Consider the following 16,011-nt stretch of genomic DNA (forward strand, 5'->3'; position numbering starts at 1 on the left):
GATCCCTTAATCATCATATAGTGCCCCTCTTTGTCTCTCCTAACAATTTTTGTGTTGAAGTTTATTTTGTCTGATATTAAGATGGCTGCGCCCGCTCTTTTTTCATTTCTGTTGGCATGGTTTATCTTTTTCCAGCCTTTCACTTTCAGTTGGCAGGCATCTTTGTTGGAAAGATGTGTTACTTGAAAGCAGCAAATAGATGGGTTTTGTTGCTTAATCCATTCAGCCAGTCTGTGTCTTTTAACTGGAGAATTGGGGCCATTAACATTCAACGTGACTATTAATAAGCAGTAACTGCCCTGCCATTTTCCCAAAGCCATTTCTAATATATGCTTTGAACTTCATGTGATCTTTTACTGGGAGGTTTTTTTCCTTTACCTTCTTTCATATTGATGGCCATGTTTCTGTGTTTCTGTGTATAACACATCTTTAAGCATCTTTTGAAGGGCTTGGCAAGTGGCAACAAATTCTTTCAATTTCTGTTTGCTATGAAAGGTCTTTATTTCACCTTCATTCACAAATGAGAGCTTTGCAGGATATATATAATATTATGGGCTGGCAGTTTTTCTATCTTAGTACCTGGGCTATGTCTAGCCATTCCCTCATAGCCTGTGGGGTTTCTGATGAGAAGTCAGCTGTGAGTCTGATTGGAGATCCTCTGAGAGTAATCTGATGTTTCTCTCTTGCACGTTTTAGAATCTTTTCTTTATGTTTCATTGTGGTGAGTTTGATTACAACGTGTTGTGGTGAGGATCTCTTTTGGTCATGTTTATTAGGGGTTCTAAGAGCTTCCTGTACTAGGATTTCTCTGTCCTTCTCCAAACCTGGGAAATTTTCTGCTAGTATCTCACTAAAAGGGCCTTCTAATCCTTTCTCTCCATGCCTTCAGGAACTCCTAGAACCTGAATGTTGGGTTTTTTTAATAGTATCCTGTAGATTCCCAACAATAATTTTTAGATTTCTAATTTCCTCTTCTTTTCTTTGGTTGACGGTATACTTTCCTGTGCTCTGTCTTCTAAGTCCAACATTCTCTCTTCTGCTTCACTGACTCTGTTTTAAGGCTCTCAAATGCATTGGTCATTTGATCTATTGAATTCTTCATTTCATTTTGATTTCTCTTCACTATCACACTTTCCTGTTCTACTAATTTCTTCATTTCATTTTGATTCCTCCTTAAGATTTAATTTTCGCCAGAGAGATTTCCTACCCTGTCCAATAAGGATTTCTGTAGTTCAAGAATTTGTTTTTGAGAACTTCTAAATGTTCTTATAAATTTTTTGAAATCCATATCTTGCATTTCCTCTATCTCATCATCTTCATAATCTTGAATTGGAGTGTCTTGTTCATTTGGGGGCGTTATAATGTCTTCCTTGTTCTTGTTTCCTCGATTTCTGCGTTTGTTGCTTGGCATTGTGGAGATATTCTTTGATTTCTTCTTTGGTGGCTTTTCTCGTTATACTATGACTCTAGATTAAGTAGACTGTCTGCTTTTGATGAATCCTTAGAGGCTTGTGATGGGTGTGGCCAGAGAGCTCTGTCCAGTTCTTCAGGGGTAAGGGTGTGCCAAAGATGACACAACCAGGTTAGGCATAGTAAATCTCCTCTCTCTCTCTGTTTTTTTTTTTTTTTTTTTTTTTTTTTTATTCAGAAGGGAAGTAATTCAACACAGCTGAGCAAAATTTAAGTCAGTCAGTGTCTGAGCTCTGGCCCCTGTGGGTATAATATTCGTCTGCTCTGTCCCAAGGACCACACAAAGGATTTGTGCAGTCCTCAGTGTAAGCTCAGATTCCCCTTTAGTCTCCCACCGGGTTGCCAAAGTTTCCGAGTTTGTGGCATCTCCTGAGAGTACTCACGTCTCAGGCACTCCGTGAGTTCTCTCACACACCCTCAGTTTTTTTTTTTTTTTCACAGTCTGAGTAAATAAGCTCCACACATTCACTAGGTCTTAACTTCCTGTTATATCTGCTCACCAGAGTCAGGTTTTTCTGCTTGGCTGAGGGCAGGCACAGCCCTGAGGTTGTGTAGCTTTTACGTATGTCAAAATGGTGCCTGCTCTTTGTCTTGCTCACCTTTGTAAGGTGAGTGGAGAGAGAGAATTGTGTCCATACCAGTCTCTTTTATTTATTTATTTTTCTCTCCTCTAATTAGCCTGGTGAATTTTCCCCCACCGGGCTTCAAGCCTCGTTCCCTCTAGGCTCTACCTGCCACTTCCCCGCCAGTGTCTTGGGCTACTGAGGTTTTGCCTCACCTCTCTTTCCAGCACCGGTACATAGACTCAGCTGCTGGGGTCCTGAGCCATGGGCACCTACGTGGACCTCCACGTAGGTCCACCATGTCCTACTTGTTCCAAAAGCGTTTCCTCTGCAGTTTTTTCCCTAACTCTTCCCTGAAACTGCAGTATCTCCACTTTTATTACACTGTCTTTTCCTGGACTATCAGTGTGTTCCCTTCCTATTCAGCCATCTTGGAGGACTCATAAATATGGAATTATAAATTTAAAACATTTCTGGTTTAAAGAATAAATCTGGTAGTCAGTGCAGCTCTGTGGGCATCGGTGTCTAGTAGGGCCAGTCTCTATGCTCCTGGCGGTGCTCACCTTTATCCATTTTTCCAGGTCCTCCATGGCCACCTCTTCTTCCTCGCATCTGTACCATCAAAGGTCTGGGTGGACCCCCTGGGCCAACTCATCTTCCTCCACCAAAGCCACCTCGGTCCATGCCCCAGCCACCATGGAAGCCACCTCTGTCTCCACCACAGCCCACTCTGAACATTCCACCAGGCGCACCATGGTCCACGAGGCCACCTTTTCTACCCCTCATGCCACCACGGCTGCCTCTGCCATGATCTCCATCCGGGGGTAGGAAGGGTGGTAGCAGGAATCCCTCGGGCTTTGGCGCCTTACACTGGTTGTGTTTTGTTCTCCAGGCAAAGTTCTGGTTTCATAGCCCAGGTTGGGCCACTGCCAGTCTCCAGCTCGGTGCTGGACGTTCCCTCCTCTAGAAAGGTTCCCTTGGGAACCCCTGGCCCTCCCGGGGGGAAGCCGCCTCATTCTCCTCCATGACCTCCCATGCGACCCATGGGTCCACCAGGACCTCCAGGGCCACTTGGACCTCCACAGAGAGCGGTGGCATCCCTCGGCCCTCCTGGGGCAGCACACCACCCCACATGCTGCTCATTGGAGGCTTCTTCTGTGCCAGAGACACTTTCAGTTTGCTCCCTTGAAAATCTTCCCATCAAACCATTCCACAGCAGCCTTGGTGGTTGGGGGGTCTTCATAGGACACTGTGGCATCACGTTTGGGCTTTTCTGTCTCCTTGTCCAGGTATACGTGGATCATGGGTTGCCCAGTTATCTTGTTCATCTTAACAGCCCCACACTGCCTTAAGAAGTCTGCTAGATCATCCACAGTCACATTATCATTTAATCCTTGCACATAAATCACACTGTTGTCAGAGTCTTCAACCAGATCTACAGGTGGGCCTAGATCAAGATCTGGTTCTTCATCCATGGGTCCACCAGGCTTATTGAAGCCACCTTGCTCTCCAGCACTGCCCATTCCACCGCGTCCTCCTCCCCACCCACCTTTGCTCATGCCTCCACGATCAAATCCCCCTCTTCACATGCCCCAGTTATCAGGGCCACTCATGCTCCGGTTCTCTCCTGGTCCAGAAAATCCTCCAGACTCCTGCCCATAAACACCCATGCTACTGGGGTGGTCCTGTCAGAATGAACCCTGCTGCCCATAGCTGCTGCTTTGTTGGCTATATTGATTTGGAGCCTGGCTGTAGGATCCAGTTTGGGGGGGGGGGTAACTAGTGGGAGGCTGCTGCCCATAGCTGCTTTGTTGACCATAGCTACTCTGCTGTCTATAGCTGTTCGGCTGCCTGTAGGTGTTCTGCTGAGAGTAACTGCTCTGATTGTAACTAGTTGGCTGGGAAGAGGAGTAGCTGGTAGAAGGATAGGATGGTGGTACGGTGACTGGCTGCATGGGGTAGCTCCCAGGTACCTGGGGATAGTTGTAGTTACTCTGTCCATATCCTAGGCTGGGCTGGTTGTAACCCCCAGTGCTAGTAGTTTGGGATTGACTAGTCTCTGCTGGCTTGTTACAATCCTGTGGTCTTGCAGGTGCAGTGTATGTGGGTTGCTGCTCATAGGCTGGGTAAGCGGGCTGAGTGCCATATGCAGACTGGGCTGCATAGCAGGCCTGGATGGTGGTGACTGTAGCAGTGGTAGTATCGTAAGCACAGGACAGACTGGCTGTATGCTTGGGGGGCAGTTGGAGTAGTATAACCAGTGGGAGGCTGTCTGTAAGAAGTTGCATAGGCCATCTGCCCATAGGTCTCAGTGGTCTGAGCCTGGCTATAGCTGACATCAGTGGGCTGTCCATAGATTTCATAGCTTTGTTGCCCATGTGCCTGGCTGGTCTGTGCATATTCTTGAGTGGACTGGGCAGTGTAAGCACTGTAGCCCTGCTGGGCTGCAGCTTGGCTGCAGGTACTATAATCTGTGGACGCCATTTACTCCCCTTTCTCCTGGTTCTCTCAATGTCTGTCTCCCTCTCACTTTCCCCCTAGGTGCCATACTGCACAGGCCTCTAAATCTTTTGTATCCAAAACCCACCTAAATGATCTCAGAACTTGAGTTCCTCTATATACATAGCCAGAGTTGTAGATTTACCTATTGGTCACCTCGAAGCTGTACTCAACTTTCCATCCACATTAGGACTTTTGACTAAGATTTTTTTTTCAGGCAGAGTGGACAGTGAGATAGAGAGACAGAGAGGAAGGTCTTCCTTTGCCGTTGGTTCACCCTCCAATGGCCGCCACGGCCGGCGCGCTGCGGCCCGCGCACCGTGCTGATCCAAAGACAGGAGCCAGGTGCTTCTCCTGGTCTCCCATGGGGTGCAGGGCCCAAGTACTTGGGCTATCCTCCACTGCACTCCCGGGCCATAGCAGAGAGCTGGCCTGGAAAAGGGGCAACCGGGCCAGAATCCAGTGCCCCGACTGGGACTAGAACCCAGTGTGCCAGTGCTGCAGGTGGAGGATTAGCCTATTGAGCTGCAGCGCCAGCTTTGACTAAGATTTTTATCTCAGAAGTGGATGCACCGTCTGACAATACACTTAATTAAGAAGAGAACTAAGTTTTATTCCTTTTGTCTCTTATGCTTCGTGTTCAAGACTAAGTTCTTTCTACATGTCTTCTTGAATATTCTTTTAAATTATTATTTATCTTTTCATTGCCACCATCTACTGATCTCCCTGCCTCTAATCTTTTCTTCCTCTCATCAATTTATTAGTGTTTTTTTTTCAAAAAATTAAATTATATCAAGCCATTCACCTATTTAAAGTCCTTTAATATCTCCTTTTGGTTACCAAGAAAAGTTGAAACATTAAGTTGACTTTCAAAGCCTAAGTGATTTGTCACCTACCTGCACTTCAGTCTCACTGCTCCCTCTCTCCTCTACCCCTCAATGACAAGTTCCAGACTTTCCTGTGCTTTCATGTTCTTTCCCAGCTATATTTCTACAAGTTGTTCTTTGGTCAGCTTTTTTGTCCTCTGAGTAACGTTTTCAACCTTTGGGTCCCAATCTAAGCATCTAATCATATAGCAAATTATCTGCAATCACGCCGATAGATCCCTGGTCCTGTTTCCACTGTAGTGTCTATCTCACTGCAGTATAATTATTTTATTATCTGTCTTTCTCTACTAGTCAGTCATAGTCTTGATTGCCAGGACCGTATCTTATTGACAGCAATGTCTCACCAACTTTTCATTGTCACTGGCACATAAAAAATACTCTGTTTTAATATTAATTAACAAAAATTCAGCACTGACACTTTTGGGGACATCTGCCCATCACACAAAATTTAGTATTATATAAATTTTGAGATAAAATCGAGATGTCATATGTGTGCTTTGGAATATAGGAGCCTCCAAATTTGTTGACCCATACAATTCTGTGATAACATTTTTATAAATGAAAAAATTTGCAAATCAGCTGAGCTATTGAGGACAAACAGGCAAGAGGGGGTGAGTGGTCCTCCTCTGAGACTTTTGGAAGTGGGTGAGAAAATCCACTGATGTCATATTCCTTTGTTCTTTCCCTAACCTCTACTCAATTGCTTCTTTACCATATTTAACCATATTTAGGTTTTCCACCAAAGGTGCACTATATCCTTTCAGAAAAACCTAGATCACTAGATTTACAGAGGTTGAATAAGACCTGTTGCATGTTTCTGAGATGGGATAATAGAAGGTCCTTAAAATGGACATGAGGGTAACATCTACATAGAAAACAGAGCTTATTTTTCTAAAATTTATATTAAAGTATATTATCTTTCATTGGTTTAATCCAAGGATTCTGATTTTTGGAGATAACTTTGTTGCATTTATTTGTTTACTTTCTAGAAATTTCCTGAAATTTCTAGAAATTAAACAGCTTTTAGACATTTATATAAGACCCCATGCATACACAATAATTTTCTTGTAAAATTCTCTATTCAGTATTCAGCAATGATTGAATCTCAAGTTTTATTAGCCATAATGTCATTGTAGATAAATAACTATGTTTATATACTTACTAGAGTAAACCAAGATCATTAGTTGATGTTTCTACAATGAACTTCATCACTCAAAATTTGTATAGCCAAGTAGTAAATCATGCACATTAACATTTAATGAGTCTTGATAACAACATTCTCTTCATTTTATATATGTACATTGAATCACAAAATTATTGAATTCAGTTAATACACTTTGCTGTGAAATTTTCAAATGTGTTTCAGGGAACATCAAAACCCTTTTCAAAATGCATATAAACAAAAATCAGTTTTCAGTGTAGGAATGAGCCAATGCATACAAAAAGTTACAAAAACAAAAACAGTGAAATAATGTTTCATTTGTCTCAATAACAGATGCTTTTCAACTAACATCCTAATAAACCCATCACAAATTGAAAATATCATGACTCCAAAACATATTTAATATACCCAACTTCCAAAACAACACAAAAGTCATAGAAATATGAATTAAGTATGGGAAGTTCTATTACAGCAGTGCTTAACTCCACAAAGAGGTTGCTATGACATAAAAATACACCCACACCGCAAAAACGACTCAGCCTCCTACCTAACTTCTCTAGTACATGTTACATCATCTCCTTCCTGGTTGCCAGGCAATACAGATAATGCCTGTCATATCTGGGTTGGGTGGACACCATGGAGGTAAAGCTCATGTCTCTAAGTGATGCTCATGAGTCATCAGGTTGCCAGTTTTGATGTTAATCCAGAGAATTGCCCCAAAAGTTTCTGCCAGGCCCCCTTCACCTCCTTATTCCTCAGACTGTAAATCATGGGGTTCAGCATGGGTGTCAGAATGGCATAGAAAAGAGAGATCAGCTTCTCTTGAAGAACGGAAGGCTCAGAATGGGGCTGGATGTAGGTGAAAATGGCCATGCCGTAGCACAGGGCAACCACTGTGAGGTGGGAAGCACAGGTGTGGAAGGCTTTCTTCCTTCCTTCTGTGGACCGGATCTTTAGGATGGTGGAGATGATCTGGATGTAGGACAAAAGAACCAGGAAAAAAGGAGTCATAAGCAGGACAATGCTAGAAACCATGATTATGAGTTCATTGGCGGAGGTGTCCACACAGGCCAGTCTGACCACTGCTAAGATTTCACATGATATGTGATCAATAAACTTGTTATTGCACATGGGCAGCTGAAAGGTAATGATCGTATGCACAAGAGAGTTGATGGAGCCACTGACCCAGGATGTGATGGCCAAACTGCTACACAGTCTTCCATGCATGATGGCTGAATATCGCAGAGGGTCACACACAGCCACATAGCGGTCATAAGCCATCACTGCCAGTAGAACAAATTCAATGCCACCCAAGGCCAGGGAGAAAAATAGTTGAGCTGCACAACTCAGAAATGGGATTGCTTTATGTTCTGCAAGAAAATGCACCAGCATCTGAGGGACTATGCTTGTAGCATAAGAGACATCAACAAGGGAGAGATTGGTGAGAAAGAAATACATGGGAGTGTGGAGTTGGCTGTCCAGTCTGATCAGAAGAACAATGAGAAAGTTCCCCAGCACTGTGACCAGGTACATGACCAAGAACAGGGCATAGAGGGAGACTTGAATGTCCCAGTCACTGGATAGGCCGAGGAGAATAAATTCACTCACCCACGTCTGGTTATATGTTCCCATTAAAAATGTGAGGATTATTATCTGAAGAAGGAATCAGAAAAAAACCAAGAGCTATTAAAGAATCATAAGAATAACTTCAGAAGAAGACATACTGTACACACTAGACAGCCCTCTCGTCTATCACTAGATCATACATGAGGCCAAGTTGACAGCCTTGATCTCAATATGCTTTATATCTGCTGTCTTCTTGAGAGAAAGCTAGTGACTTCAGAAGAGTTTGATGTGTCTCGGTGATGTCAGGAATGTGTGTAGGAAAGATACTGAAATAATAGGAGTTCTGCCTCCTTACCAATTACCTCTGTTCCCAGGCAAGACAAGTGTGGTTGTTGACAACAGTAGGTAGAATGGTAACCAATGAAGATGACAGAGTTGGAAAGTTTAAAAACTACCTTAAATATATCAACTAGATCCATCTATATGGACCACATTATTCAATTACAAAAAGAATTGTTCACAAAGGTGAGGGGATCTTGTGGAAAGATCTAGAATCAGAAAACCTAAGTTTGAAATCATATTTTATCTAGAAGGTATATGATTTTTGTTTAATGGTAGATTTCATATAAAACAGGCTAACATTAAATAACTCACAAATACATTTAAGCTTAAATGTACATAATTTATTGTAGAATATCATGTGTACTGTTATAGGCAGTATTATTATAGTACTATGGGTGTTTAGTAAGATGAGTTCTGTCTTATGATAAAGTAGCTAATGTAATTTATTTTCACACCACTTTCACAAAAGTAGACATAAACAACTGGTGGTAACCTTCCCTATATCAGAGGGCTTGACCTCTTTGCATATCCACTGGTCTTTCTGATAGACTTTGCTGTCTTCATCCACTGGTGGGATGGGGTGAAGACATTTTATTGGTATGCATTTCCTTGTATTTTTCTCTTTTCAAGTTGCTGCTTAAGAGTCTGTCCTTTAGATATGAGTTTAAAGGGAAGCAAATAAGAATACAGATTCTTCAATTTTTTTGGATGCCAGGGATGAAGGCAATGTAGATATTTCAGGACTCATCTTCCTCGGAATAAGGCATAAATTCATGCAGATGACCATTGAAATGAAGATTGCTTTATTCTTAGTTTTGCTCAGCAAATAGATTTAGTTTCCATGCACAGACATCTATAATGTCTCTGAGTTTATAAAATTAAGCTTATCATAAGCAGAGCGATTCCACACAACCTAAATTCTAGTCTTGTCCTATTTCTAATTTATATTTTATGAAATGCAGTATTCATCACCATGCTGAGTGTTTTAAAGCAAAGAATTTTATTAAAACCATTTGCTAATAAGTAAATACCTTTCACTGATATATTAGTCAGTTACTTTTTTTTTTTTTTTTTGACAAGGCAGAGTTAGTGAGAGAGAGAGACAGAGAGAAAGGTCTTCCTTTGCCATTGGTTCACCCCCCAAATAGCCACTATGGCCGGCGTGCAGTGCCGATCCAAAGCCAGGAGCCAGGTCCTTCCTCCTGGTCTCCCTATGCGGGTGCAGGGCCCAAACACTTGGGCCATCCTCCACTGACTTCCTGGGCCACAGCAGAGAGCTGGACTGGAAGAGGAGCAACCAGGACAGAACCGGCGCCCCAACCGGGACTAGAAACTGGAGTACCGGCACTGCAGGCGGAGGATTAGCCTAGTGAGCCGCGCGCCAGCAAGTCAGTTACTTTTAACCTATTGAGGTTGCTATTTATTTCCAAGACTGCTGTTTTATTCTGAGTAATTAGTATTCAAGCATACCTTTTGTATACACTTACATAGTCCCTCTGTGTACTCTTAACGGATAAAGAAAATAGAAGTGTGGTGTGCAGAAGCCAAATGGAAGAGGAAAGTTGTGCAATGCAAATGACTTTAATGTACCTAGAGTTAATATTTTCTCCATATTGATTGGATTTCCATCTAAATAGAACTCGATTTCTGTTCTCATTTAAGATTAAAGAAAGGCCCAGGTGCCAGATAACACATTTCATATCTACCTATCTACTAGGAAACCAGAAATTAATCTTAACTCTGATTTGTAGGTTCTATAACTGTCCTTAAACTTCTGTTTTTCATCAAAGTCAAATAACTAAAGGAAAATGGTGAGAATATGTGTTTCATTTTTTCGGTGCAAAAGACAACAAAAACCTGTTGATATAGAGTTAGGTCTGCACTAGCTGTGCAAAACTAATGATGAGCAATGAATATAGCTAAGAATCGATTCTATTTAGCTCTTCCTCTTGTTCTAGTGTGACTCACATTCTCATCTTGTATTTGTCCAACTGCAGCCACTAGGCTCTGCTTTCAAGTACTTAATGCTCCTTTAATCAACAGTACAAGTCTATTTCTATTTTACATTCTTTGGATCCTGTCATCCTCACACTTAACAGATCTCAAACAACATCTCTCTAATTTGTTTTAAGATTTCTTGGTCTCCTTAAAAATAATAATCCAGAGAATCTGAGAATGCTTTCTCAGAACATAGCATTGAGGGATGACATAGCCCTGTGATTCATCTCCTTCAACATGAACACCATGAAAGAGTGCTGACCTCCTGCTTTTGCTTTGTGAACTGTGTGAACGTGAGGCAATTGCTGTGGCCATAACATACAAAAAAACACGATTTCATGGAAATATTCCTTAATGCCCTATAGTTAATGCTTAGAATTTATTATAGTTATGTTAAGCATTGCCTTTGTGAAATGTTTAAATATGAAACAATGCTAAATGGAAGATCATAATATAAATTATAATCTTATTATGAACTAGTACATCAACTTACATTAAAACTTTAAACTAGTTCACATACAAGTAGGAAACAAGTTTCAGATGAAAATGATGTGGAAATTGTAGGAAAAGTCACAGAAGAAGTATGGGCAGAAAAGATAAAGTTTTCACAGTTAAAAAATTTCTATTGGACTGGCAAAGTCAAGTTGACTAACACACGTATTACTTCACATACTTAACATTTTTTTCTGCTGAGGACAGTTAAAATCTACACTAGCTAAAATCTACCCTAGTTAAAACTACCTCTCTTTGCCTTTTCCTGTTGTCCAGCAATGGTTAGTCACAGCATTCATCATGACTGAAATGTTCTTTTCTGTATGACAAAGAAATAAGACAAAAAATAGGTGTTTGGATTCCTCATGCAGTTCTTTTCATATGACATAATGTATCTAATTTAAAAGTTAAATTATAGTCAATAATCTTTTTTAAATAAATCAGATCTATTCATTAACTCCATGGAAATAATTGTGTTTTCTTTACTGTGAAAATGAGTTTAAATTAAACCATATTAAATGTTGTTTCCATTGTATTCTACCTTGATGAATTAACCCACTATTATTCTTCTTACTATTTCAGCATCCTTTTATATTACACCATCTTCAACTTAAAACATATGTCACTTGACAAGATGAGAATTGTAAAACTCTGAGAACCATCCAGGCTGATGTTAACTCCAAGACTAGCCCATATCTGGTTGGGGTAAGTAAAAATTTGGATTTTCCTGAGTTGGGTTTCTGGTCATTCATCTGTGAGCCAAATAGCTCCTTCCATACATCATAGACTGCTCTAAAACTGTATTTTCTCTCTCCCCCTTTTGAAGCAACATCAGAGAAGTAAAAATCTTATGTAAGCATATTTCTTTTTTTTGTTTGTATTTGTATATTATTTGAAAGACAGTCTAAGTATAGCAAATTAAATGTTATTTTTCAACCTAGTCTACTTTGATAAATTCACCCAGTATTATTTTTCTGACTATTTCAATATCTTATTACATTATAACATTCAGATAACCATCCTAGCTGACGTTAACACCTCATAGAGAGGTAGATAAACAAAGAACTCCCATTCACTGGCACACCCCTGTCCCAAAATACTTGCAATAGCCCACTTTTAGGATGGAACCAAAGCCGGGAACTGGGAACTCGGTCTAAGTCTCCCATGTGAGTGACAGGAACCAGTCACTTGAGCCAGCATCACTGCCTTCTTGAGTGTACAAGTAGGAAACTGTAGTCAAGAGTAGAGCCAGGTATTGAACTCCAGCACTCTTTTGTGGTACGCAGTGTCTTAACTTCTAAGCTAGACACAAACCCTCATCCCAATTTAAACATATTTCTAATGGCAAATTTTCTGACAATAATTTTTAGCAACATTTGTTGTAAAAATTAGGTATCCTTGAAACATGGAAATTGGGCATTTCCCAACTCATCTGTTAAAATTTATTTAAATTCTAAACAGTTGATTTTCCCAGATGGGAGTCCCATCTATGATGAACTCCCTACATCTCTGCAGAAATCCCAAGAGGAAAGGATATAACCACAATTAACAATATGACTGTAGAACATAAACTATCCTTTCAGCTTTACACCATACCTTCCCATATTTTAGCTCTAATAAAAATTGTGATACTCTGAATGAACTCTGTTCATCAAGAAAAGATGGCAAATCTGATCCATAGACAAATCAACAAACATTGATAGAAATTTTCAATACATTACTTGTATTTCTTTGGAAGTATCTTCATATGATGCTGTTCACATTTCTCTTATTATTTTTTAATTGCATGTAGATTTCATTGATATTCCATGGACAAACATTTTAAAATGTTCCATTTACAATTTCGAGAAAACAAGTTTTCAGGGCTATATTTTCTTATCTTCACCCAGAAAGTATATTATGAATTTAAAATAATGTAAAATTATTTTCTACTTGTATTAGCTGAGTTATTCAATAAATTATATTGTCCATTTTTCTCTTATTGGAAAGACAGAATTAATGATTTGGAAAGACTGCGGAGGTATGTACACTATAGAAATTTTCCTCCATGTCTAAACCTTCAGAAATACATTTCATAATGGTATTTATTTATAGTATTCATGTCAATTCAAGAGTGCTTGATTGGATACAATTTCAGATTTACCTCAAGAATCCAAACTCAGAAATCATGAATCCATTATGCATAGGAGGGAATTTTTAAAGATTTATAAAAAATACATATTATGAAAAAGCCTTGCATGGATTTCATTTTTTTGTATAAAACAAACATATTTTGATTCCATTTTTCCCTGAAATTTTTGAAACACTCTATATTACAGAGAGGATGCCCTTTATCATAACATAGATGATGACCTACAGCAAAGGAATGAAATTCCAAAGGCTTTTTGTTTTGTTTTTTTTTAATATGTTCATGCATCACCTTTGGTAACCTGTCATTAATTCAATCATATTTTGCCTTCTCATTGGAGACCTGTACGATCTCATCTGAGACAAATAGAGTGCTAAACACAGAAGCAGAGTACATGAAAATAAGTCCAGCCATCTTCATATATTTTTCAATCATGCTGGTCAAAGATAAATCAGAATCATACCTTTACATGGTTGAGCTGTCAGTGGAAATGACATTTTCATTTAGAAGATGATTCATCTGCCGTAGAGCTGAATACCTGTTTAATGTGCAGACTGAATGGATCCATCATTGACAGAGAGATTTTCATCATCCTAACTTTTGGAAACAGATAACTATATGGCCAATTGTGTGGGTGATATATCAAAGATGTTTAAAGGTCCTGAGAAGGCAATTAGCTTTTCATCTTTATGGCTTTGTTTTCTTTCCTGTCTTGATTTTATTGCCTGACTTTTTATATAATATGATTCCAATTATTAAGACTCAGTTTCTCAAACCGTGTAATACCAAAGCTTACTTTTAGTGATATGCTTTATTATGTTCTCATTCTGTAAACGATCACCATCTCTATATCTCTCATTCCCTGTAGTAAAGGCTAGAGTATTATTTTGCAGTACAGTCCTCTCACTCTAGCAAGTTTCTGTGGTGAAATTCCCACAGCTCATGCAAGAGGAACCATTCCTGAAATGAGAGTCAGGAGACCTTAATCCATGTTTCAGTTCATGATCTAAGAGCCACATGACTTTAATTAATCTTACACTTCAAATTTCTATCATTAAAATGATCATCAAATCATTTTATATACACATGGTTAGGGTCATAATTTGGATAAGAGACATTGAAGCAATTGACAGTATATATTTTCTGTAAATGGAATAAACCCTTACAAGTTCACGGATATAAATCAATACCTAAATGAAGGTTTCATTCATCTTGGTTTACTCTCTACGTATATTTTCCCCATATGATGCAGAATTCTTCCATGATATCTCCAAGTTTTATTTAATAGCCATTCTCTTTCCTCAGCCTCTGCTTTACACACTCTGTTTCTTTCTTTCTGCCAGTTATGTAGTTTGGAATTGAAAAACTTATTCCATGATATTGGCCTAAGCTCTCAGATTCTGAAAACTTAATTATTTTCCTATATCAGTTACAATATTTAGGTGAGAAGATTTCACCATTCATAGTTCATATCCCTGATCCAAAGTCCTTAGCAAATCAGATCAGTGCTCTTTCTACCCCTGTATTAATTTCTGTTTATAACCAACCTCTATGGACAGCTCAGTGAAGAGCTCTGTTCTATTAATTCAAATCTGACAAAATGGGCATGATGACTTTAGGATTAAACTGATTTCTAAAGGGTGCTCCCTAACAACAAAACGGTGGACTGTAGAGTTTAAATGTCCCTGATTCCTTGCCCTCTGTTGCCCCAAAATCATGTGGGACTGGTTTTGACTTGAAAGGAAGGAAGTTCACAGGTGCTCCCAAGTTGGCTCATCCAACACTGAACTAATGAGGTGAAATAGTGGCTGCACTGGCAATGTGGGGCTCACAGATTCCCACAGGAGCTTCATGCTTTAGAGTGTTAATTACTGTCACTACTCTGAAACCTCAAAGGCAGGGCCTGCACATTGCCCTGCCTCTCCCTGTAGAAGACTGTTCTCCGTCCTGCTCCCTTACAAAATGCTACTGAAACCTTATATCATTCAAAAAAAATCTTAGGAGGTAGGTTGGTGAGGTTATAGGATATTCTCCTATAGCCTAAACCACATTTTCAGCCCTCAATCTCCACCCCACACATACCCACACATACCCCTACTAATTAGCAGTCAGTCACTGGGCCTGTATCTGTAGCTACTTGAAAAAAAAGTCCCTTCCACGTTAGTTCCAGGATGTTCTTATTTCTCCTTTGGAGATAAGAATGCTGTGCTTAATTCTGCTGAGATACATGCACATAATATAAGGGGCTGCTATGATCACTACAGGTATTTACAGCACCCAGTTGAAGTGTTGTGGTATTCTTCAACCCCAAAATAATAACATTGCCTAAGAAGATGTAAGACTCCACATAAAATTTGCAAAAACAGAGTCTTATTATTTATAGGAAGAAACTCACAAAGGAAGAAGATCCTTTAATTAACACAAAACAGTAAATTTTGTTTACTTCTTCAAATTCATATTTGTATGAAGATATTCAATAAAATTGAGAGAACACAAGTATCGCTGCATTCTCTGATATATTCTTTATGCATCATGCACTCAACTGAATCAGTTATCCATTTATTTATTCATCTACAAAGTGGAATGCCTGCCTATCCCTCTGCACCGCTGTATGTAACTACTTATGTACCTATCACAGTATCAACTGTCTTCATTCATTTGCTTTTCTGCTCATCCTCCCCTTGATGCAGTCTTTCATCCACTCCCAACTCATTATTTACCTAATGTCCATAAATTACCGACCAAATTATTTCTACTCATCCTATATAGCACCCATTATCTATTCACTAATTTATTCACCTGTGTAGCCATTCCTTCTTTTTTTTCTTTTTAAAGATTTAGTTTGAAAGCCAAAGTTACACACACACACACACAGACACAGACACACACACTATACACAGAGAC

At 39.6% G+C, this 16,011-nt stretch overlaps 1 protein-coding gene and 1 pseudogene across 1 annotated transcript; both read right to left on the bottom strand.

Annotated features, from left to right (window-relative positions):
• Positions 1–2,558: 2,558 nt before the first annotated feature.
• LOC100358089 (RNA-binding protein EWS pseudogene) lies at positions 2,559–4,517 on the bottom strand (annotated as a pseudogene).
• A 2,690-nt stretch (positions 4,518–7,207) lies between these two features.
• Positions 7,208–8,276, bottom strand: LOC100348061 (olfactory receptor-like protein OLF3). The gene has a single exon (XM_070071582.2). It carries the CDS (start codon positions 8,211–8,213, stop codon positions 7,260–7,262), a length of 954 nt encoding a protein of 317 aa, XP_069927683.1. The 5' UTR covers positions 8,214–8,276; the 3' UTR covers positions 7,208–7,259.
• Positions 8,277–16,011: the final 7,735 nt, after the last annotated feature.

This window comes from Oryctolagus cuniculus, chromosome 3 (genome assembly GCF_051225735.1).
Source record: "Oryctolagus cuniculus isolate XC-2025 breed Fujian yellow rabbit chromosome 3, ASM5122573v1, whole genome shotgun sequence".
Classification (NCBI taxonomy): domain Eukaryota; kingdom Metazoa; phylum Chordata; class Mammalia; order Lagomorpha; family Leporidae; genus Oryctolagus; species Oryctolagus cuniculus.